The sequence below is a fragment of the Prionailurus bengalensis genome, chromosome C1 (assembly GCF_016509475.1).
Source record: "Prionailurus bengalensis isolate Pbe53 chromosome C1, Fcat_Pben_1.1_paternal_pri, whole genome shotgun sequence".
NCBI lineage: Eukaryota > Metazoa > Chordata > Mammalia > Carnivora > Felidae > Prionailurus > Prionailurus bengalensis.
This window is the reverse complement of record NC_057345.1, coordinates 55255051-55279048: the sequence shown is the minus strand read 5'-3', so window position 1 is coordinate 55279048 and position 23998 is coordinate 55255051. Positions and strand designations below refer to the sequence as shown.

General features: G+C 39.2%; 1 protein-coding gene across 1 annotated transcript in view; it reads right to left on the bottom strand.

Annotated features, from left to right (window-relative positions):
* Nucleotides 1–23998, bottom strand: part of SGIP1 (SH3GL interacting endocytic adaptor 1) — a 204510-nt gene that overhangs the window by 60693 nt on the left and 119819 nt on the right. The window contains 8 exon segments of the mRNA XM_043575202.1: nucleotides 119–246; nucleotides 6856–7356; nucleotides 9415–9489; nucleotides 12735–12827; nucleotides 16133–16218; nucleotides 17524–17575; nucleotides 18517–18541; nucleotides 21709–21720. Coding sequence (XP_043431137.1) covers nucleotides 119–246; nucleotides 6856–7356; nucleotides 9415–9489; nucleotides 12735–12827; nucleotides 16133–16218; nucleotides 17524–17575; nucleotides 18517–18541; nucleotides 21709–21720 — 972 coding nt within the window.

Here is a 23998-nt window from a genome sequence, read left to right as displayed (position 1 = left end):
AGGGCCATTTGTACCAGTGATCTGCGGCCGTTGAGATGGCCTGTGTTAAGGTATTTTGGCTTCTGTTTGTCATTCTCACCCTGAGTCTCTGAGCAAGCCAGGGCAGAAGGGAACATACCACATCTCCAACTCCAGGTTTTCCTGGAGGTAGCTTTGGCCGAGATGGAGGCCGGGGAGGAGGCGGTGGAGGGGTGGTGCTACTGCAAGGAACCAAGGGAGTGGCTGGTCGAGCAGGGGATGATGCACCTGAAAGACAAGCGGGTATTACAAATGGCTGGAAACACACATGGCCAAGAGCTGTCATCATGTGACTCCCCTTCCCCATCCCCACAATGCCAGTCCCAGATACTTTTCTTCACCTTACCAGTTAGTACACCCAACACTCTAGCATCTAGCGGTGTTTTTTTTTTTTAACAAAGAAAAAAAAAATCACTCAGAACTATAATTGATGGTAGAAGCTGAAGCTTATTGCCTTTTGTTGTCATGTGACACCCAGTGAAAGGTAAATCCTTTTATTACTCTCTGTGATGGAAAATATGCTTGAAGACCCTTTTAGCTGGGTGGTGAGTACCTTTTATTTTGACCACATGCACACTGAACTTAGAATAAATTCTCTTGTTTTTGCATATTCAGGATTTATGTCCAAGGTGAAAATGGAGGTTAGACCTTGAAGGAAGGTGAACGATTTTTCTACATTATATATATATGCATATATATTTTTTAAAAACATGTATAGGAGAATTCTCCTTTTTACTGTGCATCAAAATATGAGTGTGAGCTTTAATAAATGTAAGTAAACCCTTGATGGCGAGCAAAGGACAGCATAGAAGAAAGTAAATGAGATGTGGCACAAGTATGTTGCATTTAGCATCTTAATAACAGAAACACATTGAATTTAGAGGATTGCGTTTTTTGAAGGAGGCTATTTTGGAATCTGTTCTATGTAGAGTTTGCCCGTGATGATTTTTGTGGTGATTTTTAAAAGGGCCTCTTGGATTTACTTTTCTGGCTGTCAATGACAAGCAGGAGAAATGCAGAAGACACACAGAGGCATGCACACTAATCAGCACACCGGTAGGGTCTCTAGATTCAGGGCTCTGTCTATCTTTAGCCAGATGTCTGGGATATGTGGATAGACTATTTGGCTAAACACCTTAAGAAATTCAGATCAATATTCCAAATAGTTCTTGTTCAGAAAAGTTCCAACTACTCTAGAGGGTTGTCACTTTGGTTGCAAGCACAGATATCAGCTGGTTCCAATAAACTTCTAAGAAACCCTGCCTCGGGAAAATAACCGCACAGGGGTGCCTGGGTGGCTCAATCAGTTAAGCATCAGACCGGCTCAGATCATGATTTCGTGAGTTCGAGCCCCACGTCGTGCTCTGCGCTGACAGCTCGGAGGCTGAAGCCTGCTTCCAATTCTGTGTCTCCATCTCTCTCTGCTCCTCCTCTGCTCACACACACACACACACACACACTCTCTCTCTCAAAAATAAGTAAACATTTTTTTAAAAAGGAAAATAGCTGCTTACTCCTGTCCTCCCGTCCTACATGCCACAAAACGATGCTCTCTGGAGAATCCTAGATCAGCAAGATGCTGATCTCCATCTACAGATTTTGAGATTGTCAGAGAACTTTGACACTGAACAGCAGAGTGTGTTGTGTTTCTTTCTATTTTATAACATTCTTATTCTTAGTGTGAAACCCTACTAAAATTATTGCCACCTCTATGCCTACTTCTACTGACTCTCCACCTTTACCACTTTTTACTGTATTCTTACTTCTTATTTTATGAGGCCAAGATCTATGCTAGATACTTTACATGCATTGTCTTATCCCCATACTAAGTTTGGCAGGAAGGTATTGTAGTTATCCTAATCAGAGCTAAAGCTCAGAGATATTCAGTAACTTGCTCAGTCACACAGCTCAGATGGTCTACTTAACTCCAAAGCCCAAGCTCTTAAATGCAATGTCTTGCAGCTTGAGGTGGATTGTGGAATCCCATATTTTGCATAAAGCCCGCTCTTATGTTTGCATCGACAGATTGCACACATCTCTCTCAACATAAATATTTTTAGTCTTTGGCTAATCTGTTTTTGAATAAAAAAAATAAGATGTGCTCTGACAGGTTCCACTACAAACTTTTCTTTTAACTTAATAGATTCACACCCAGGATGTTTTCAGGAAACAGAAGTGACAGCAAAGAGATGAAAAGTAAACCATTAAACAACAAAGTCTTTGTGAGGAAGTTTCATGGGGCTTTTTCTAGGTTCTGTTTCACTGGAAAACCATGCCATAGGAATGGTTGAAAATATCTATCCATGGTCTATCTATTCTGTTTCCAAGTAATAGTCTTCTGAATCCAGCTCAGGAAAAAGTCAGCTGCTTATCCTTCTTCTACATGTTCCAGGAGGGAAAGTTTTAAAAACCACTATCACTACTGCTTGGGAGAGTAATATGGGCGCTGTCATCAAGGCAGTGTGGCATAATGAAAAAAAAAAAAAAAAAAAAAAAACAACTGGACAAACTCAGTTGCTCCAAGTTCTGACCCCTGTCTGCCTCTTATCAGCTGTGGGATATTAACTTCTCTGACCCTCAGCTTCCTATTTAAAAAAAATTATATGCCTCTACCTTACGAGGTAATTGTAACAAACAAAATGGAAAACGCATGTAAGTGTTTAGTAAACTGTAAAATGCTACACAAATAAATGGGACTAGATCATACAGATACAACTAAAAGCCAAGAAAAAAGTGGCTAGTAGTTGACTGGTCTCCTTTTCCTTTCACTTTTTCCTAACTGAATTGACTTGATTGGCTTGTTATGCAGTTGGATAGACACTGAGGCAGTGTTTATGAAGCAAAATCCTCTGGACAGAACCCTGAGGTTCAGCACAGGGTCTTCAGCACTTGAGGGGTATTTCATAAGTGAACTAAGGTTTCCCATGCTTTTGTGAGGTTGCACAACTGTTCGTATTCTAAGAATGTAGAAGGCTGTACATCTCTATCCTTATCCTATGATCTGGAATTATATTTTCATTCATTCTTCAAGCATTTATTCATTCCCAACAGTAGCACTGGAAAAAACTGGGTATCACGATTTTAAGTTTAACTTTAAAAATCACGTGTATGTTATTTGAGTTTTGTGAGTTCAAAAAAGTTAGCAACCAATGACTTGCTCTGAATCCATTGCTGCTTCAACTTGAAGTTCTAGCATAGTGTCTTTGGTAGCCCCTTGGAAACCACATAACTATTGATTCAACTTTCATCTCTCTTTGTTGGCTAGCGGCTTCCCTATTTAGACTCTGCCACTCTAAAAAGACTTGTAGTTAGGAAATATATTTGTTCAATTCAACCCCAGGTAGCTCACACTCATTTGTGTGTGTGTGTGTGTGTGTGTGTGTGTGTGTAACATCTTTTAATATTGTCTTCGTTTCTCAAGTTGGAGAATGTTGCACTGAACATTCTATCTTTACTAACATCTCTCCTTCCCTAGTCTTTAAACTTGCTGCAGGCCAGTAAAACTCTTTCTCCCTCCTATCTCCTGGCATATAACCCACAAGAAACCAGAAATGGCCTTTGCCAAGAGAATCATCATCTCCATTCCAATAAAGCAAAGATCTGGCCAAACTAGGTATTTATAACTTTGCCATAAGGAAATTGGACTTCTTAAAGCAAATTCTTAACTTCGAACAGTTTTTCAACATCAGGTAAAGCAACTGATTGACAAGGCTGTGAGTACTGTCTAACTTGGTCAGTGACCAAGTGAATAAAATTTCAAAAGTGAGCATAATGACACCCAGTTAAATATAGTTTGAGACATACAAGAAAAGCTAGTCTCATCAGGCTAAGAATTATAAAAAGGAGGTCTTGAGAAGCATTGCTAATCTTTAAAACATGTGTCCCTCTCTCATTGTGTTCATCTCTCATTGTGTTCGTCGTAAAATTACATTTCTGCTAGTCTGTGTATATTCCATCAATAAAACATTACATGGCAAATAAACTAGGAATTAATTATGGAGATAATGGTGCAAAGTTTTATTTATTCATGAGCTTCATTGATCGAGTTCAATCTTCCACTTAAAAATTCAATCTTTTAATACCAGCAAAGTATAGTTTTTTTTCCAGTTCAATCATTAAGAATCAATAGTCTTTGGGGCACCTGGGTGGCTCAGTCAGTTAAGGGTCTGACTCTTGATTTTGGCTCAGGTCATGAACTCATGGTTTGTGAATCTGAGCCTCATGTCGGGCTCTACATTAACAGCACAGAGCCTGCTTGGGATTCTCTCCCCCTCTCCCCTGCCATGGGCTCTCTCTCTCTCTCTCTCTCTCTCTCTCTGTCTCAAAATAAATGAATAAACATTTAAAAAAAGAATCAATAGTCTTTACTGGTAACACCTGAAAATAATTTCAAATAAGGGTATGGCAGCTAAACATAAAGATGACAACCAAATTCTCAAAGATTTCAGAAAGAAAGCTAAGGCTCCCTTCTGCAGTCATTAGGTCAGTGGTCAATTCAATTAAACATCTTCCAGAGTCTTGTGGAAGGGGATGGAAGAAGCGGATGAACAACAAAACTGCCTTGACCTCCCTTTCCCCAACTAAACATGACCATTCTGAGGACACTACAGTGGCCTACCACTGGAATGAGGGGGTTATTCCTCTAGAAGTCTTTTCAGAAGACTGAGAGCCTCACCCTGGAAACAGAGTACCATAGAAGACCCTGGAAACACACCCCTCTTTGACATTAGGCAGCCAGCTTCTTTGGGTTTGAAATCTGAACTGAAGGCTTTACCTAGGGTCTCTTTATTACCTTTACAGATAAGCAAGGAGGCTTATATCCCAAAAATGGTCTAAAAAAGCATCAGAGGATGGAAGTGGGTACTCTAACAATCTAGAAAGGTAGAGGGGAGAACAGAGAAGTGGGTTTTGGAAGAAAACTTTTGGTAATCTTGTTGATGACACAGTGCAGTATAGGTGGGTGTCAGTGGTCAAGTAAGTTTGGGATATTTTGTAACTAAACCCTAAAAGAGTGCCCGGAGAGCACAGTGATTAAGAACACAGGTTCAGAATCAGACAGACCTGAGCATGACTGAATATCCCAAGTCTATCACCTGTAGCTGTGTAAACCTGGGAAAACTACTTGACATCTCTGAGCCTCAGTTTTCCCATCTGTAAAATAGGGGAAATAAGAGCATTTATCACATGGGGTTGTATGGATGAAATGATGTGCATAAAGCATTAAGATGATACCCAGGAGAAGAAACTATAGCTGTCATTATTGGCAAAATAAAGGCTATCAGAAGTCCTATAGTAAATAAAACTCTGCTGATTTTGTTTTAACATAATGTTCCTGAAACTTGTTTGTGTGCCGGATCGTTTTCCTTTTTTATTGGAGGAAGGCACATGGGCACACGTAATGATACAAAACATCGATATAAAACCTGTACCACCTGTGTGTGGTACAGGTGAATCTCCAGCCCTCTCCTTGATCAGCTTGGATGCTTAAAGCACAGGAATTTTCACACATAAAGCAAGCACTGAACTACTCCATTAAAAGAGGCAGCAGTGACTACTGATTTTTAGAATAGAGACAAATGCCTCTCCTTCCTGTCTCTTACTAGATCTAAATAGCATACACTTGGTCACCTCTTCCAGAGCAAACGTAAAACAAAAAGCACACGGCACCCCCGAGAAGGTGCCCAAATTGAACCCACAGGCACAGAAGGGAAGCGCCAAAGGGTCTTGCCAGACAAATGTGAGCACCAGTAGAATAAAAACTATGGAAAAAGATACGTTAGAAAATCTTGATCTTTCTTCGGTTTGCATGGCAGGTGTTCCCATCCTATGAAGCTTCAAATAAAGAAATCCAAAATACCAGATTCAATATCAACATTCGCATATAGAGTCCCAAGTGTACATTTCTGATAGACTTTTCCATCACCTGTCATGATACTTAAAGTTGACTTCATAGGCTGATGAGCTTCTCAAAATCAAATCAGAGAATAATTTGTCTTCAGTGGCAGCTTGATTAACTTGTGGATGCAGTAAGGTATATTCTTTTTGCTGTCCCCTAAAATCTCCTTTTCAAACCCTACTTCTTTTTTTCTGAAGTAATTAGAAGGATTACTCTAATTGCTAATGGCTCTCCCCTACAAAAAAAGAAAGAAAGGAAAAAGAAAAAAAGTAGAAGAAGAAAGAATACATTCACCTACCAAAATTAGGACCCTTGGGGGAAAAAGTATAAATTTTCAGTTATAAGATGAATAAAGTCTGAGGATCTAATGTATACCCACCTAACCCCTAAAAAGGTAAATATGTGACATGTGATGTGTTAGTTAACTTGATGGGAGGAAGCCTTTCAATATATATATATATATATATATATAGTCACACTGTACACTTTAAGTATCTTACAATTTTGTCAATTATACTCAATAAAGCTGAAAACAAAGCAAAACAAACTAAAAAATGAAACCCTTCATACAGGCATCTGACAGGGAAATTATACACTTAACATGAAACACACTGGCTATGAAATCTGTCTTTCTAGAACTTTCCCGAATCCCAAATGATGGCACAGCAGCTTCCCTTACAAAACATACACTTTCTATCTGCAGGGTGGAAAGCAGGACACTCCTAAGGGCTAGGAGCGCAGGGCAGAACACATCCACAGACTCGTACTATGACAGCATTCAGTGCACTAGGACATGCCATGGGGCCACAGAACACCCACACCAAAGGAGGGATGGCTGAAGCTCTAAAGCCAACTGCCAGGCAGGAGGAGGGTGTTGCTCACACTGCAGCAGGCATGGCCATTCCCGGTCACATGAAGCACACTCAAACAGTAAGACATACCACTGGTGGTCCCCGTACCACTGCCCGAGCCAGGTCCAGGGGATGAAACCACAGTCCTGTAGGTGGGTGGTGGTGGGGGAGGTGGGGTTGCTCTCTGTCCCAACCCAAAATCTTTGGGAGATGAGATTGTTTCTAAGTAATCATCTTTAATGAAGGTCTGCTCAGCGATTTTCTTCTGGACTTCTTCTAAATTGAGCGGCGATGGTACATTGCGAGGAGGACCAGGGGGTCCTGAGGGGCCTGGGGGGCCCGGAGGGCCCGGGGGGCCTGGAGCTGGGGAGTCAGATGGGTTGTCTGATGCAGCTGGTGGGGACACCACCTTTTCCCTTGGAGTCAACTCTGGAGTAACATGTTCCGGGGACGTATCAGAAAAATGGACCCACTTTTCTTCAGCATTAACAGCAACAGACTTGGGGGACAACACTGGGCCAAAAATGCTGTCCAAGTCATTGATTGATGGTAGTTTTTCAATTTTGACCTCTGTGGCTGACTGGTCATTTCCTGTGGTTAAAGTAGTTGATTTTTAACTTTAATTAACTTTGTGAATATTATTTGTATGGGGTGGGGGTGGGAGGGGTGAGGCAAAGAATAGTAAATAGATTGCCTTGTGAGGTTAAAAATAACTAGACCAGAGCTGAAGGGGAGGAGAGAGTTCCCTGTCTCCATAATGTGAGAATTATCATTTTATGTTGTTATTTTACCCTTTTTGCTGGGTGACCCCAGTTAGCTATTTTTACCACCATTGAAAGCGTTGAGCATGCTCCCGCTCTCAAAGGCTGCTCACAAGAGTGCAAAGTGTGATCATTTTGAAAAGGCTGCACTTTGAGAAGGTTCACAGAGTACAGCCTCTGAAACTGCATTCCAAAAGGGAGGTCCCTTCTGAAAGTCTGGCCTACTGAAATATAGACAACACAGTAGAAAAATAATTGATAGCTGAAAATCACCTTCATATTTGACAAAGACTGTCTACTTGAGCATATTAAAATGTTTAGTGAAACTAATAATATGTTAGTTTAAAAAATATCATAATTAGCTAAATACACCAGAAACAGTACTACGATTATTTAAAGGACTATCCCCACATATATATTTACAAACACACACATATACACCCCACATACAACACACACAGGTTATTGAGAAGACATTTACTACTTATTAGAACTATCACATATATACTTATTTAATAGGGAGGAAAATTGCAAAAACTTCTTTATAATTTCTTTTCTCATCAAGTTCAACCTGTTAACTTCGTAGGCATAACTGTGAAGTACATGAACCAGAAAAGTCTCTGGCCTAAACATTAGCATCAGCTATTCTTTTTAATTCTTACCAGTAATAAAAGGAAAAAAAAATGAAAACTATCTTCTGCAGCCTGACAAGGAATGCTTGGTCAAAACAGCAATGTGAGGAAGTGCACTTTTTAAAAACTATTGAAATTAGAAACTGTTCCCTGAATAATTGTGGGGCATGAGCAGAAGCAACTTAACCTTTAAAGAACACTTTGGCTCTACGAACTGGCTTAGTACTTCCATATTTCGTGTTTGAAAAGAATTAACCTTCAAGGTTCCCAGGCCACAGATAAATGGGGTAGCAGTTTGCATATCCCACAATATTTATAATTTTGTCGCTGGTAGAGTTATTTGCCTCTAATATATTTATGGTAATACAAGGAATCAAAATGATTTGAACTTGGAAACACCCTTACCTATGATACTCTGGATGACTTTTTGTTGGATTTTAATCAGTATAAATTTCAAAAATGACTATGCCTTGCACTTGGTCTTATTGATGAATACCTACTCTGTAGCTCTCAAGCTCACCAGGCTGCATATATAGCGAAGGATGAAACTTCAATAGAATTCCAAAGGTGATAAAAACCATATTCTAAGGGTCCAGACACATAAAATAGCAATGACTGCTTTGGACTTGCTAGTCCAATAATAGATTATAAGTAGTATTGATTTTAATAGAAGGTAAAATGTGCCTTAGAAATATCTGTCTAAAGGCATGTGGCAATTCCTTGCCATATTTCATTATCCTTACACATCTCTTTGCCATGGGATAATATGGATTACTGGGAAAAAAAATTCCCCACCTCCCAAGCTTACCCATATGCTGCACATCCTGGGAGCCATCCTATGTCTTTGTAGACTAGACATAGTTTTAATTTGTAGTTTTAATTCTAGGAAAAAAAATGATCAGTTCTTGGGACAATGCGAATTGTGCCTTGAGATTCTGAATCTGTAAATCATTAAAATGAGATCCAATGAAGTGAAATGCCAATTAAACAAGGACGTTTGCTATTGAGATTGTTTTCTTTCACTTCACATGTAAACGTGGCTCTCATTCAACAAAATGACACAGAGGGAAAATCAGTTGAGAAAGAGAACCATTTTGTGAAACCTGAGAGTGATACTTTAAGTAAGTGGGAATGGAAGGAACACTGAATGTGACATTTTCACACTTTGTGTCTATAGCTTCTGACACATCCATGTTGAGGTCCGGGGCCACGGCTGGTGGCCGTATCACCCCAGAACAGGAAAAACAGAAGCTTACCTGGTGCAACTGTTAGCGGGGAACCTGTTCGGGGCGGGGTGGCCGGTACATTTTTGGGAGGCAGTGGTGGAGGTGCTGCAAAGACACAGGAAGTCAGGCGTTATTGATGATTTTCTCCCTAAATTACACAGTATTCTGCAGGTCAGCAGGATGTGCGCTTTCATTCACATTCCTGCTGTTGGAAATGTTACCACCATTAATGGTCTACAGATTTCTAAGTTCAGAGCTAAGAAACTGAAGCAGGACCCCTTCAGATTCTTCCATTTTATGCTAATAAGAATTTGTCAAAAGAATGTCAGATAATGACAATGTCTTCATTTTATTTATTCATTCCTTTCTTGGACGAACTTCACGCACTAACAAAGTTCTGTATCCTGTACTAGGAACTAGGGGCAAAGGGCTAAATAAAAGAAGCCTCTGTCCTCAAGGAATTTATGAATGAATGGATGAATATCATGTTAACAGATGATTACAATCCAGGGGTGGTCGAGGAAATGAGAATTATCTTGGTGGAAGCTCAGATGAGGGGTTTTTTAATGTAGTCAAGATAGTATTGCCTAAGTTGAGTCTGGAAAGATTTCTCAAAGTCATATATCTTAGGGGCGCCTCGGTGGCTCAGTTGGTTAAGTGCCCAACTCTTGATTTTGGCTCAGGTCATGATCTCACAGTTGTGAGATCAGACTCTACTGTTTAACATTCTCTCTCTTCTCCCTCTTCCTCTGCCCCTCTCTCCCCTCCAAAAAAAGTCACACATCTTAAATTTTAATATATTTTTGAATGTCTGAAGCAATATGATTTGGAGCAAGGAAGAATACATAGATTCCCTTGGTAAAAATTATGGCTAAACAAAACCCTTCAGATAGAAAAAGTATTGTATTACTGCCCCAACGCAGAGATTCAACCTTCTGAACTAGACTTGTCATTTTGCGGGCAAAGTTAGGGATTACTATTTCAACAGGTACTTTTTTTGTCTTATTCTTTCTTTCTTTTTAAAAAATGTTTATTTTTGGAAGAAAGAGAATGCAAGCAGGGGAGGGGCAAAGATCGGGGGTGGGGGGTGGGGGATGGGTTACAGAGAATCGCTGACAGCTTCGACGCTGAAAAAGCATACCCGAACTCACAGGTCCTGAGATCACGACCTGAGTCAAGGTCTGACGCTCAACCGACTGAGCCACCCAGGAGCTCCTTACTCTTTCTTTAAATGTATGGTTTCCTGTCACCTGCTACATTTAGTAGATTCAAAGAGTTCACACTAATCTCATAAACCAGTGAATCTGAATGTGGCCCAATCTTTCATAACCTAAAAGCAGAGTGGGTCAGCTGGGCCCTGGCTGGAGAGCTCTTACAGTATCCTCTCCCTGCCTGCATTAAAAAGAGCCCCTCTGTGTCACTCCACCCTCACTTGACTTCATTTAATTTCAGAAAGCATCCCATCTTTCTATACACCAGGCATGGCTGACAGCTACCATCCTAAAGCCCAGAAATACCTGGTTCCTAATCTTAGTTATGAGCTTCTGAAAACTACACCTCAAATGGATCGTGTTTTTCTACAGAAGCTGAGAGTCCATCAGGGGCTCTGTTTTTGATTAAGGTTCTCCGCAAAAATTGAGATCATCATCAATAAAAATACACAAAATACCATAAGAGCCTAATAATGTAAAATAGCAAATTTATGCTGCAACCATGAAATGAGCAAACTTATGCAATACATCTCGATTATACAATAGCCTTTGCTGTGCTAAGTGTAACCACAGCACATAAAACTCATAAAACTCTAAAATGTCAATAGTTGGTCTTAAAATCAATACATTATCTACATAAACATTTCATTTATGGACCTTCTTGGCATCTAGGAAAGGTTTTCTAGGAATAATCTGGATGGCTCAGTTTCTAAAGAAAGCTTTTCAAGGAAGTTAGAGCTTTTTCACTGGCTTTGTTTCCCAGTAGCAGAGAGAAACATTCAAAATCACACCACTGGGGTTCAAATTCTCTCAAAAACACATCTTTGAAAGTTTAGACGTTTAAAATAGTTATTGGTGATGCTGTTTTTCCTATCCTGTTTTATGAGGGAAATACCTTTGGAAGGACTGGATCACCTGGTTTCATAGCACTAGTCCCAGTAAACAACCTCTGGGACTTTGATCAGGAATCTCCTCGGTTAATTCCTACGATTATTTTTAAGACCCATAATGCAGAGCCCTGGGAAGGCTGAACTGGTAAAGTATTAATTGGTGTATATATAGTATTAATTTCCCACAAAGGAAAAATATTCTCTGCATCCCATCTCACCACCAAACATCTTTTTCTGAGACCCAATTTTCTTCCTAGAGTCATTTAAAAATTTTTTTTTTTTAACGTTTATTTTATTTTATTTTTGGGACAGAGAGAGACAGAGCATCTTCCTAGAGTCATTTTAAGGAGTACTTTCCACAAGCACATATGCTATGGGAAGTTTACTGAAATGAGAACTCAAGAAATCCATCAAGTGGGTGGCTTGACCGAATGAACAATCCATTCAGGCCAAATAGCTCAACCCACCACAGGTGAAGGGCTATCAGCATCTTCAGGAGAGGGTGGGGGGTAGGGGGCATGCTGAGATAGCATCGCTGATGGCCCTGCTTTAAGACAAGTTTGCCCTGACCTCCTATCTCAGCTTCCCACCAAATAGCATCATTTCTCTTGCTCTCCATTATCCCTCTTTCTTCTCAATGTGTCCTTTCTGTTCTATGTATCCTCCTTGTCCTGTAGGACTAGCAGAGACTATCTGACTTGTTCACTTCTGTGTTGTGTGATAGTCCAGTACCTGGAGCATGGTAGATTCTCTAGCTTACTTGCTTCTCTCTCTTCTGTATGCATGGTGAATGAATGAATGAACAAGCCTATAGGATGTCAGAAGAGGCTGTGATTCAAAGTTAATAATTTTATTATATTATTCCTGCCTTGACAAACTGCCCTAGACCCCTTTACCTCTAAAGCCTATTAGAATAACCTCTTTTCTAGGGCGCCTGGGTGGCTCAGTTAAGCATCTGACTCTTGATATTGGCTCAGGTCATGATCTCAGAGTTGTGGAATTGAGCCCCATGTCAGTTTGCACTGAGCATGGAGCCTGCTTGGGATTCTTCCCCACTCCCCCCCTCCCCAACTCATTCTTTCTCTCTCTCTCTCTCTCTCTCAAAATAAACTTAAAAAAAGAATAACATCTTTTCTTAATATTATACAATCCAAGTGTTGCTTATGTACTTTCTAAGAGTTGCTTAATTTCACTATGCAGACAGTAAAATGAGTCACTTATTTTTCCAGACAGAGCAGACACAACTTACTTCCAGTGGGAAAAGGCCTTGTTAACTTTGGCGACTCGATGCTTGGATTAATTGGTTGGCCTGAACCCCATATCTCAGGCTGATCTAAAAGAACTGGAAACATAAAAAGAAAATTTCCCAGGGTGAGTCCAAAAAAGAAACATTCCTGGATTTTAGAACTTAAAATGTCAGTTTAAAGATGAGCTTCACAAAATTATCTCCCTCTTGTCTTAGTCCTAGCAAAGTAATTTAGAAGTGTGCTGGTTCTCATTCTTTTCAAGCAAAGAATGGAAATGGCAGTGGTGTGTGTGTGTGTGTGTGTGTGTGTGTGTGTGTCTGTGTGTCTGTGCGTCTGTGTGTGTGTGTGTGTGTCTGTGTCTGTGTGTGGTGATGGTGAGGGTGTCTGTGTGTGCACACATAGCTAAATAAAATCTTTCAAAATACAGTATCTGCATTTTCTTCCTGGTTGGTCACTTAAGGACATTCTGAATGTTAGTACATGTACTGGCTCTGTTTTGGGCACCCATTTGAAGATCCAGGCATTAATCCCATCCATGCATGTTCATTTCAAGTTGGTTTATTTAAAGTTTGGTATGAATATGCTTCAAAAATGAAAATGCCTGGGTTCTGTAGAGTGGTTCATATCTTTAAAGGATAGTACAGGGTCTTTAAATAAACCTTTTACGGCATCCTAAAGAGAAATGAAATTACCCTAAAAATGTTTGGTAAATATCTTGAGAGAACCAACAAAATAAAGAGGGGCTTCAACACCTAAAGTAAACCAGGGAAATTAGGTATTGGGCCTAACGACACTGAACCTAACGTAGCTTCCATTTCTTCTATCTTCTTGTTTCGATTTTTTTTATTGCTATGGTAACAATGTAAACAAGTAGGTTTTCTCCATACATATCATTTGCCAGGATCTATGGAAGTACTGCTTGTAATTCATTATGTGGTAAAACACAGGCTGGGCGGTTAGTGGGCTATGAATTTGAATCCAGCCTCTAAGACTGTAGGAACATGGGCCAGTCATTTCACCTCTGAGCTTCCCTTCCTTCTGTGTAGAGATAGTAAGAGCAATCCAAGAGTTACTAAAAGGATCACAAGAGATAATACATACAAATAAAACGTACACAAAATGCATGTAGCACACTTATCCCAAGGCCAGAATATTATTAAATATTCTAATCCTTACAACACCAGCCTGTGGTTGATTAGTGCCATTTTCAGTAGAAGAAGTAAAGACTAAAGGGATTAAATAACGTGCCCAAGAGCTACCTATTGGTAGCTGAGAGGGGCTGAGATCTGATCCTGGGCATGCATACATGACTCCAAAATACAAATTTTGCCCCCAGGCCTTATAAGTTAGTGACGGAAGAATCAATGAAATGCAGTGAGAGTGCGTAGATATGAAAGGTTAAGTGCAGATATTGGAAGAGCAAGTGTGCGTGGGCAAATGCTGGAATTTTATAGAACTTTGGGGGATGAAACCACCTCAAGAAAAAGCAAGCCAGGCTCATGGACAAGGTCAGGTGTCTCTCCTCTCCACCACAAACACAAAGATGGTCTTGGTTATATTTTGCTTTAATATGAAAGCAAACATTCCCCAAAGATGTGGAGTAGCATTTTTTCCCCATGGATGTGATGGGGGACACCACCTCAGTTTTCAAAGAACTGTTTTCTAGGGGCGCCTGGGAGGCTCAGTCAGTTCAGCATCAGACTCTTGATTTCAGCTCGGGTCATGATCTCACGGTTCATGAGATCAAGCTCCATGCTGGGCTCTGCACTGACAGCACAGAGTCTGCTTGGGATTTTCTCTTTCCCTCTCTCTCTACTCCTTCCCCACACTCTCTCTCTCTCAAAATAAATAAACTTTTTTAAAAAAAGAACTGCTTTCTATTTTGTAAATCAGGTTTCCATACAGTTAGGGGATTCCTTTAATAGGTAGATTCAGATGCAACAAATCAAATCCCACCTTTAGTCACTATACAATTATGTCATTAAAAGGAAAAGTGATCATAGCTGAGTTAATAAGACAACTGATAACCCATCGCAAGGCCACCTTTATTTAGGGATTTTAAGTTGTAGACATTTAAATCCCTAAAGGCGTATTTAGGGATGTTCCTTATACATTTTCCTAACTGTATCATTGAAAAATATTTTGATGTGGTTGACTGCTAGCGGTCTTCCAGTATCTATTCTCCATTTCTTCTATAGTTAAGAAGTTCTAGCTGGCCGTATGGCACTAAATTCTTTCTGATTGGCTCTAGTTAAAGTGATGCCTGTCTCTTCCAGATTTTGCTCACGAGAATTGGCAGCGAATTCCACTGGTCCTCCCTGTCCCCCGCCCCCTCTCCACTTTACTCTCACTGGGGGATGATGAGAGCTGGAGCAGCTCCCGTGGACCCAGACATGAAGACCATGTACTGAGAACAGCAGACCCACCCTACCATCCCTGTACTGTTTACTTTGAGATTGTTAACATAAGACAGAAATAAAATTCTATATTGTTTAGCTCCCTGCAATTTGGAGTCTCTTTGTTACTATAGTTTAGTTTACTCATTATGCTTTCAAGTCCTGTTGTCCTCAACAGTTAAATTTTATTTCTTTGCCCAACGGTATAAAAAATAACATTTTATTATACATATACAACAGTGCTTTTAAATCAAATGATGTTTTTTAATAAAAACATCCCATATTACCAAACACAGACACTGGAGATGCATGCATTGTATGTAAATACATTTCAGGAATAGATTAGATCCCTTTAATAAAGAGTTTCATTTATGTCAGCAAGGTATACATTATTTACAACCATCCAAAAAAGATGGTTAATTTTAAAAAGTTAAATATCTAATTCTAGGAATAAATGTTTAATGGGTAAACCCAATAAAAATGGATGAGTTGATAATTTTTTCCACAACATTTTGCTTGTAAGTTGCTCAATGAATCAAGGTCATTCCTGGGTCTTGAGCCTGCAAACAAGTCTGGTGAGCAGTCCAACTGACACCTCCAGTGACAAGGTGGAGAAGAGAGTAAATGTGGTCAGAGAGGCTAGATCACAGTGACAGTGACTGTGACAGGGAGTTTAAGGTCTTGGTCCACAACGATAACTGTTTGGACCCCAGGGCACTTATTCCCTGACTTATTCCCAGTGATTTGTATAGATTTGCAGTAATTCTTACTGACCACTTTTGAGGAGTGAACTTGTTAACTATTTGATATTTCTGGAAGCAAGGTTTCAAATCCTAAAATACTAGAGGTTTGCAAATGAAACTCTTATCCTCATAGCACACCTGGATCAGAACTTCTCTTTCACATGAGGATCTGATGGTACATGGATCAAGACACATGCCTTTCCTCTAGGTAAGTTATACTTCAATGAAAAGAAAAATCTAAGAGACACACGTTTTGCCTACCTTCTGTCTTCTGTTCATCAAAAGCTGATTCTAATGGAGGACCAAAGAGGGGAGCAAGGGCCGTAGTGTCATCTGGAGGCTTTTTGCTAAATTATACCCATTAAAACAAAACATAGAGAAAGGGGATATTAATGCTAAAAATATATACAAGCTTTCAAATATTTTTCATGGTAAGGCAGATATATGTGTGCGTATTTGGGTACATACATATGCATGTACGCAAGCTCCCATGGGGCCAGAAAGTATATGTAAGAATGTCAGATGTACTATGGATGAGAGGATTGGTAGGAGATAAGATCCCTAGTTCTCATTGAGGGACCAACATAATGGTCCATTAGAAATAAGTTGAGAAACTCTTTCAAGTCATCAAGACTCTCTATACTTAGAAGAGATAGTATGAGAGATAACAGTTTATTGCAAAGCATTTAGTTTCTTCAGATCTCAAATACCATTTATATTTGTCTGCATCACATCCCTGTATTGTAGCTAATGCAGTTTGTGATTAGTGAAAGTCAGTCATAGGTAGGTTAAGTGAAAGGCACCCAGGAAGTTTGTGTTTGAAGAAGAAACTAGGTCTACTATTTTCTAATTTCCATACTCTCTCTCCAATCAACACTCACAAAGACTAGTTATAACCTCCTAATACCTTAAATAGAGCACATCTCAGAAAAAGAAGGACATTGAGAACTCAAGGGGAAGGGTGGAAATACGTTAAATTGTTATCCTTTCTCCTAATTATTACTTAAAATGATTATTAACAAAAGGCTGCAAAATCTTCATTTCTTCCCAGACTCTATTTCCCTCACTGATCCTGATGAGTTCTGTGTGTGCAATGGGAGTGAGAGGGGACGGGGTAGGGGGTCAGGAGGAGGGAAAATGAAAAGAATCCAGCTTTTAAATAGAAATAGTAGTCTTTTTGGAAAACAGTGCCCATTTGTACAATACTTAACTCAAAGAATAGACAATACAAAATACAGCATTTTGCCAAAACCAAAAAGGCAGAACAGATTCTTTTGGTATATGACAGGTGGAATGTATCATGAAATTGAAGCCAACTAAACACGCTATTCTTCATAGGGAGATATAATCATATGTCAGATCAGCATTCCAAACATCAAAAGATCTGTTCATACAGACTTCCACTTTTGCATTAGTGAGGGGTCTGCACATTCTGATAGTCACTTTGGATGACTATACAGTTCTTCTGTAAGTGTCTGCCTCAGGCTGCACTTGTGAGAAACGATAATACCCTTGAATCATGCTATGGACTCACACATAAAAGCAGGCCCTTTATTAATACAAGTTGAAAGCTGAGCCTAAAGGAGATCTGCTTGATTGTTAACAATGTGTGATACCTTATATAAAACACAACTAATGTCTTCCATGCTCACCTCGTAAGTTCTGGAGTTGGTGTGGAACGCCTGGGTCTTGCCACTTCTTCACCTGATGTACAGGACAAAGAAACTTGGTAGGCATATTTTTACTATTCCTTTCTTATACATCTTATGAGCTATGTTTGGAAACACTTAGAGATTTACGTCCCACCAATAAGCAACTCAATATGAAAATTTTGCAAAACAAACCCTCTACCCAGGCAATGCAACAGCCACATATCAGACATATGTAGTAGCATTTTATCTGGCATTTGCAAAACCTAATTAACCAAGGAATTACCATGATAAGCTGTCAAACAGAAGAGCTGTATACTGCAGAGTTTAGCTGAGTAGCCTACCATTCTTCAAATGTCTGCCACCTTGAGCAGTCCTGCTTCCCAATTACTGTAAGAGAATACTAAGCCAGGCCATATGTACATAGTACAGGAATCCAGCATTCTTTGCCTGTTCTTTTCTTGAAATGCCAAGAAAATGTTGTATCTTTAACTAGCAGCCCTGAATTTAGAATTCCCTAGAATATGCTATATGCCGCAGAGGAAAATCATGCCCTGCATATATTATAACCTGTATCATATCACTTTGGGTGACTAAAATTTTTATATCAGATAACATTATGAATGGGTAAGTTGCATCTGCCTTCGATTCCTTCCGTCCCTCTCCTCTCCCCACCCCCACCAACAAACACACACTTAATTAAATCCATTTCTAAAGTCAGATGATACAGCAAGAGTTGACAAATATCGGAAGAAGGTAGCAATGCTTTTCCCAAACCATATTCATTTTCAGAATTTAAATATTAATTATTCAGGACCCACCAGGCCCCTTTATCATTACAAGATTTCTTTGCTGCAAAAGTAAAACATTTGTACACCTTAAAAATCAAGCCCAAGAGTGTATAATTGAAATGTATACATATTTATGCTCCAAGATCCAAGGAACTATTTCTTCTTTTAAATTTTACTCTATTTCTGGTAGCTAGGATATACTTACTGGATAAGTTCCTTTTAATTGCACCCTAGAATTAGAAATAGACACTATAAGGTTTAAGACCACATATATGTTATGTACAATATGTATATTTCTGTCATTGCAATTAAACTGAATTCAGAAATGCAGATGGGGAAAAATGAAATTTTTCTCAGAATTGCATTCAAGTTGGAAATTGTAGACACACACATATAAATCAGTTTTTAATTTTACTCAAGGTTTATAGAGAGAAAGGAAGGGTAAATCATAAGTCTTCTGAACCAGAAAAACCCCTTACCTGGGTAGACTTGGTAAATTAAGCAAATATTGAATAGCTCAATTAAAAAAACAACCTTGAAGCCTATCAGACAAATAAATCCAAGTTTCGCATATGTTTGGTGTTTGAAAATTATAGAATGTATTGGGAGTATTGTCTGCTTTTATTAAGGTGGGGGAGGTCCATAAGTTGTTGGTAAAAAGTCATTAGTTTACTAATGTAATTTTTAAAGATATAAGTGGCAAATGTTACAGGGAAGGAAAACTTGGAGGCATTGCCACTGAATGGGCTGTTTTCATCAGGGAGCCAAGGAATTTCATTCTCCTCAACCGCCCTTCCCACCTCAATTTCTTTCACTTGTCTGCCATAGGGCCCACCAATTCACCAACTGAAAGTCATTCCTTCAGCTCCAGGCATTGTGGTACAATAGGAATGCAAACAGCCCTGGTAAGAATTATTGGAGAAGGTATGGTCTAGTTTTTAGAATACCCTCGCAGAAACTTATAACAGAAACATTGATTACATAAAAAGTTTGATTCAAAACTGCTGTGAAAGATTCTTAGCCTGGGGTGCTACCAGAAAAGTAGAGCCCTGGAAAGGTGGTATCATGGGCTTGGAAGGGCCTGCCTTAGGAGAATGAGGGGGACAGAGTGGGGGTGGGAAAGTGCAAGTATAGGAAAGTATTCCAAAGGGTATGACCATGTGTTTGGTGGCTGGTCACAGATACGTTCTCTTCTCTCAAATGGTAACATGAACAACTCAGGATCAGATGTAGGGCCTTTATAACAGATCCAGCAGAAACTTCTTACCTTCTTTCCTAAGGATTTCTCAGAATTTTCTGTCTCATTTTGAACTCATTTATGATACAGGAGCAGTTTCAATCTGAGCAAGATTTTACTAGATGTTTTCTAACGAATGGCTCAATCTTTCACTCTGCATTTCCTGGCTTGTCTTGCCTAATAATACAATCTGTGTGTATGTGCCATTACGGAGAATTATTCCATTGTTAGTAAAGATTTTTGAAATAGAGATTAACTTTATTTACTTTAGTAAATGAGCATTTTAAGTTAATATGTCTGATTAAGTTAATGTTTTTTTTTAATTAATAAACATTTAAATTAAATACGGTCATTTAAATCAGCTACAATCATTATGGGAGTTTGGATACAAATTGGTTTTCGGAAAATAAGACTCTGTAGACAAAAACAATAAGAGAACAAATTGTTTAAATGGAATTAAAATGTTGTTCTAGGTTTTGGAGCCTCAGAGAGTCAGGTTTTTATGGGTCTGAAGTAAAGATGCCCAGGGTCTACTTCCTAGTAGTCGATCACGAGGTTGGCATTGAAGGAACAGAATTCTCCTAGAATTCTGAGACCTGAAACCCAAGAGACAGGGGACTCCTGAGGCTGTATCGAGGACCTTTTGGTCTCTCTATCCTACCTCTTCCATTAAAAATGTAATACTCATGAAACCAAACAAGGTACAAAGCTTCTTTTGTATTCGTTGGTTCTCGGTGTATCAATTCGTTACTAGACGTTCATTGTTGAGAGGCAGTAAACAAGAAGCCCCTTTAACATTTTTATTAAATACTCCTCATAAGTGAACCATCACCAGTTAAGTGCAAGCAAGATACGGCAGAGATGGGCAAGAAGACTCGGTTGTATAGAAATTAGGAAGAATAATATCAATTTAGAAAGGAACAGATATTCGAATGATCAGCAGCAACAGAAAAGAAAGTCCCATTGTCAGCTGGATCCCGCATACAGCTCTTTGATGGCCTTGAAGTTGCAGCATGGCAATCTAGAGCAAGGTTAAGGCTATGTCGATCACACAAACCACATTCAGGAGAAAGCCCATTGAGTTAAAAACTCTTCTCCTTCCCAAGTGACCACATTTTCCTCTTTTTAATGATTGTCCTTACATGTAGGCTGTGAATAAATCGCCTTCATTTTTAATTAGTTAATTCCCTCTTTTTCCTTAAAAAAAAAAAAGAGTAACTTGTCATAATCTCAGATGTCACCTAACTGCTGGGTAGGAATCAGCCACACCTGAATAGCAGTCCCTGGAGGTGTTATCTTTGATCATCAGCTATGTGATTTAAACAGAGAACTACCAGCTTGTCAGCTGGGCCAGAGGATTGGCCCCAAATAATAACCAATTGATCAAATTGGCATGTGCTCACAGAGGGGATTTCAGAGGGCACTGTTTTCAGTTCCATTTCCTCTCTCAAGGCAGATGGGGGTCATTTCAAACAAAACAAGGACCCTACTTTTTGTTACTTTAAATTCATCGTACATTTCAATCTGAGAAAAATGACTGATTTTTCACTTTGAACAACGCAAACTAATACTGATTTGTCTTCAGTGATGAAATACAGACTTATGTGATAACCTAGGAGTATTGACCTGAAAACATGTCTCTTCCTCCCACGATGGAAATTATGATTATATATTATTAGGTATCAGTGTATACTGACCAACATAGATTATAGACCAGGACTTACTTCAAATTCAGGGTTAAAAACAATGTGGCTTAAAAATTGTTTCCTTACTTTCTTCATAGCTTTCTTATTCTTTATTATCACTTTGCTGTAAACTTCTATGGTGCTTTTTGGCCAGTCTCCAGGCCTTGCATACACACACATCCATACCCACGCCTGCACACACACACACACACACGCACGTACACACACATTTTTCAAATTTAGCACTAGGGTTGGGATACTTATGTATTAATTTAGTTTGTTATGGAAAAGTGCTCTGATAATCTTAAAATATCTTGACACTTATATGATCAGTGGCTTCCAACCAATAAATATGATTCATCTGCTTCATTCATTTTGGGTCATCATAAATTTAATGGAAGCCAAACCTGGCCACCTCGCCTTGGCAACAATTTTCTCTATACATGTTTAAGGTAAAAATGTTGAGAGTTCTTACCGGGCTGCGCCTCTGTGATCAGCAAAAAGGAAGAGAGAACAGATACCTAGTCAGAGAATGATGGATCAGTCAACAGGCTTGGGTAACAGAAGATTTCATAAACAGCCAACCAAACATACACTCCAAGTAATCAGGCCAAAGAAAGACAGGCAGTCATCATGCCTGTGGCTTATTTAAACCATGAAGAGGTTTTGGAGAACCTTACAGAGAAGCTATCTGTGATATATAATAGCTTTGTTAATGGGGTGTACTATTTCAGTGAAGTGTACGAAAGAAAAAAGACAGAAACATACAAGACAATTTCACTGACAGCTTTTAATGTTTTGTCATAAGGAGTTTCTCTCCAGATTATTTGGGGAGGAGGTTTTAGAGACTAGGTACTACAGAGAAAAGTGTTTCCCACACAACAGGGTGTTAGCAAACACCATAGATGTAATGTATTTCCCATGTGATTTGCACTAAATTGGAGCCTCCCCACATCAGACAGTAGGATTAGAAAGACCTCTTGTTTGCCTGGCTCTTCTCTTTGATATCCTATGGAATGAGTGTTGGTGAGGACTTTTTTTTTTTAAGTGTCCGTTCTTGGCCTGGTGATTTGGGCAGTCTCTACCAACGGGTAGGAATGTGACGGAAAAGATGAGGAGCCCCTCACAAGCACAGATGGCAGTAAGGAAAACTGTCCAGCATCAGTAGAACAACGGTGGACCAGATGTTGTCTGTAAGAACACAACCAGCAGACATACGTCTTCTCTCCTTCACTTCTCAAACCTGGTTTATGGCTGCTATCAATTTACCCCAACAAACTCTGATTACTCTCCCTCTTTAGGGTTTTTCCACAGGAACAATAGTGACTGTGATGTGAGTAGGGAAAGAGGTTTTTCTCAGAGTTTTGGTTTCAAAATATGGGCTACCCCATGAAGTTACTGGAGGTTATCTGTGACCTAGTATTGCCCAAATCCCCAAATCCAGGCCAGAAGTGCAGACACGTAAGTATCCAGAAGGTTGCTCAGATGAAGAGGATGGTTCTACTCTCTGGAGGGTGGACAGGAAACAAGCCTCTAGCGTTTGATACCTGGGAGGCCTCCATGGATATCTGGTTCAACTGCCTTTTTGAAAAAGAGGGGAAAGTGAGGCTCTGAGACACACAGCTAGTAAATGGGTAGAGCCGGAGACAGAGTTTAGGTCTCTGGTCTCATTCTTACTTTACATCGTCGGAGGGCTCCTAAAACAGAGGACCATGAATGCTTACTTCCTGTCTTGAATGTTTTGTGACAAAACTCATCACTTTGAACATGGTTACTCTAGTCATTTTTACTTATAATATTTGAGACTTTCTCATATGCCTTACGTTCCAGGTTCTGCTCCATATTTTTCTCACCTTTCTTATAAATTTGTCTATATGCGTGTACATAATTTACATAAAATCAAAAAGTCCCCTTATGAATATGTATTTCTAGGCTTAAATTCTTTTAGTGACTAATTCATACTGTGTTTTGAGAGGAATTCACTAATGAAAATTTAGATTTTATAATTCTTTTAATGACCAGACTAAAATTCTTCTCTAAGAAAAAATGTGGGAATATATGATTTTAGCTTCAATTTCATGGCAAGCAATTCACTTTTAAAGGTAGCATAAACTACAGCAAGAGGAGATTAAAAGTGACACAAATTTCCCTAAGATGAAATTATGAAAAGAAATGTAAAAATAAAATGCAGATTGTACCCATACAGAGGCAGAGCCTTACATACAAAGAAACTTTATTCATTTAAGATTATAGAGAACACTTTTCAAAATAATTTCAATTACATTAATCTCCCCAAATTAAGTCATATCTTAATTTCCAATGAGTGAAAAACCTGTATTTTTAATCAACAGTTCCTGCTCGTATTTTTTTTTTCTAACAAAAGACATCATAAGATAGCATTTCAGAAGGTCTGCTTGCAAAATGCCTTCATCTGGGAAAAGCTGTTCAAGTTCATGCAGTCACAAGCTTATCATCCAGAATCGAGAAGACCCAGCTAGAAGCTGTGGACAGGTCAGACCCAGAAAGCCTCACAGTCCATACTTAAGAGCTATTTGAAACCTTCAAAAGAAAAATATTCTACACGTCAGATTGAAGGGCTTCATATATGTTAATTGTCACCATTAAGGTGCATAACGCAGCTGTATACTGGTTCTGCTGAACAACAATTCTGACAGCAAAATGTGTATGAGCCAGGAGAGAAGGGCCTCTGTTAAAAGTTTTATTTTACTCTTCCTCATTTCCCAAGAACGTTGAAGCCTTTAGCC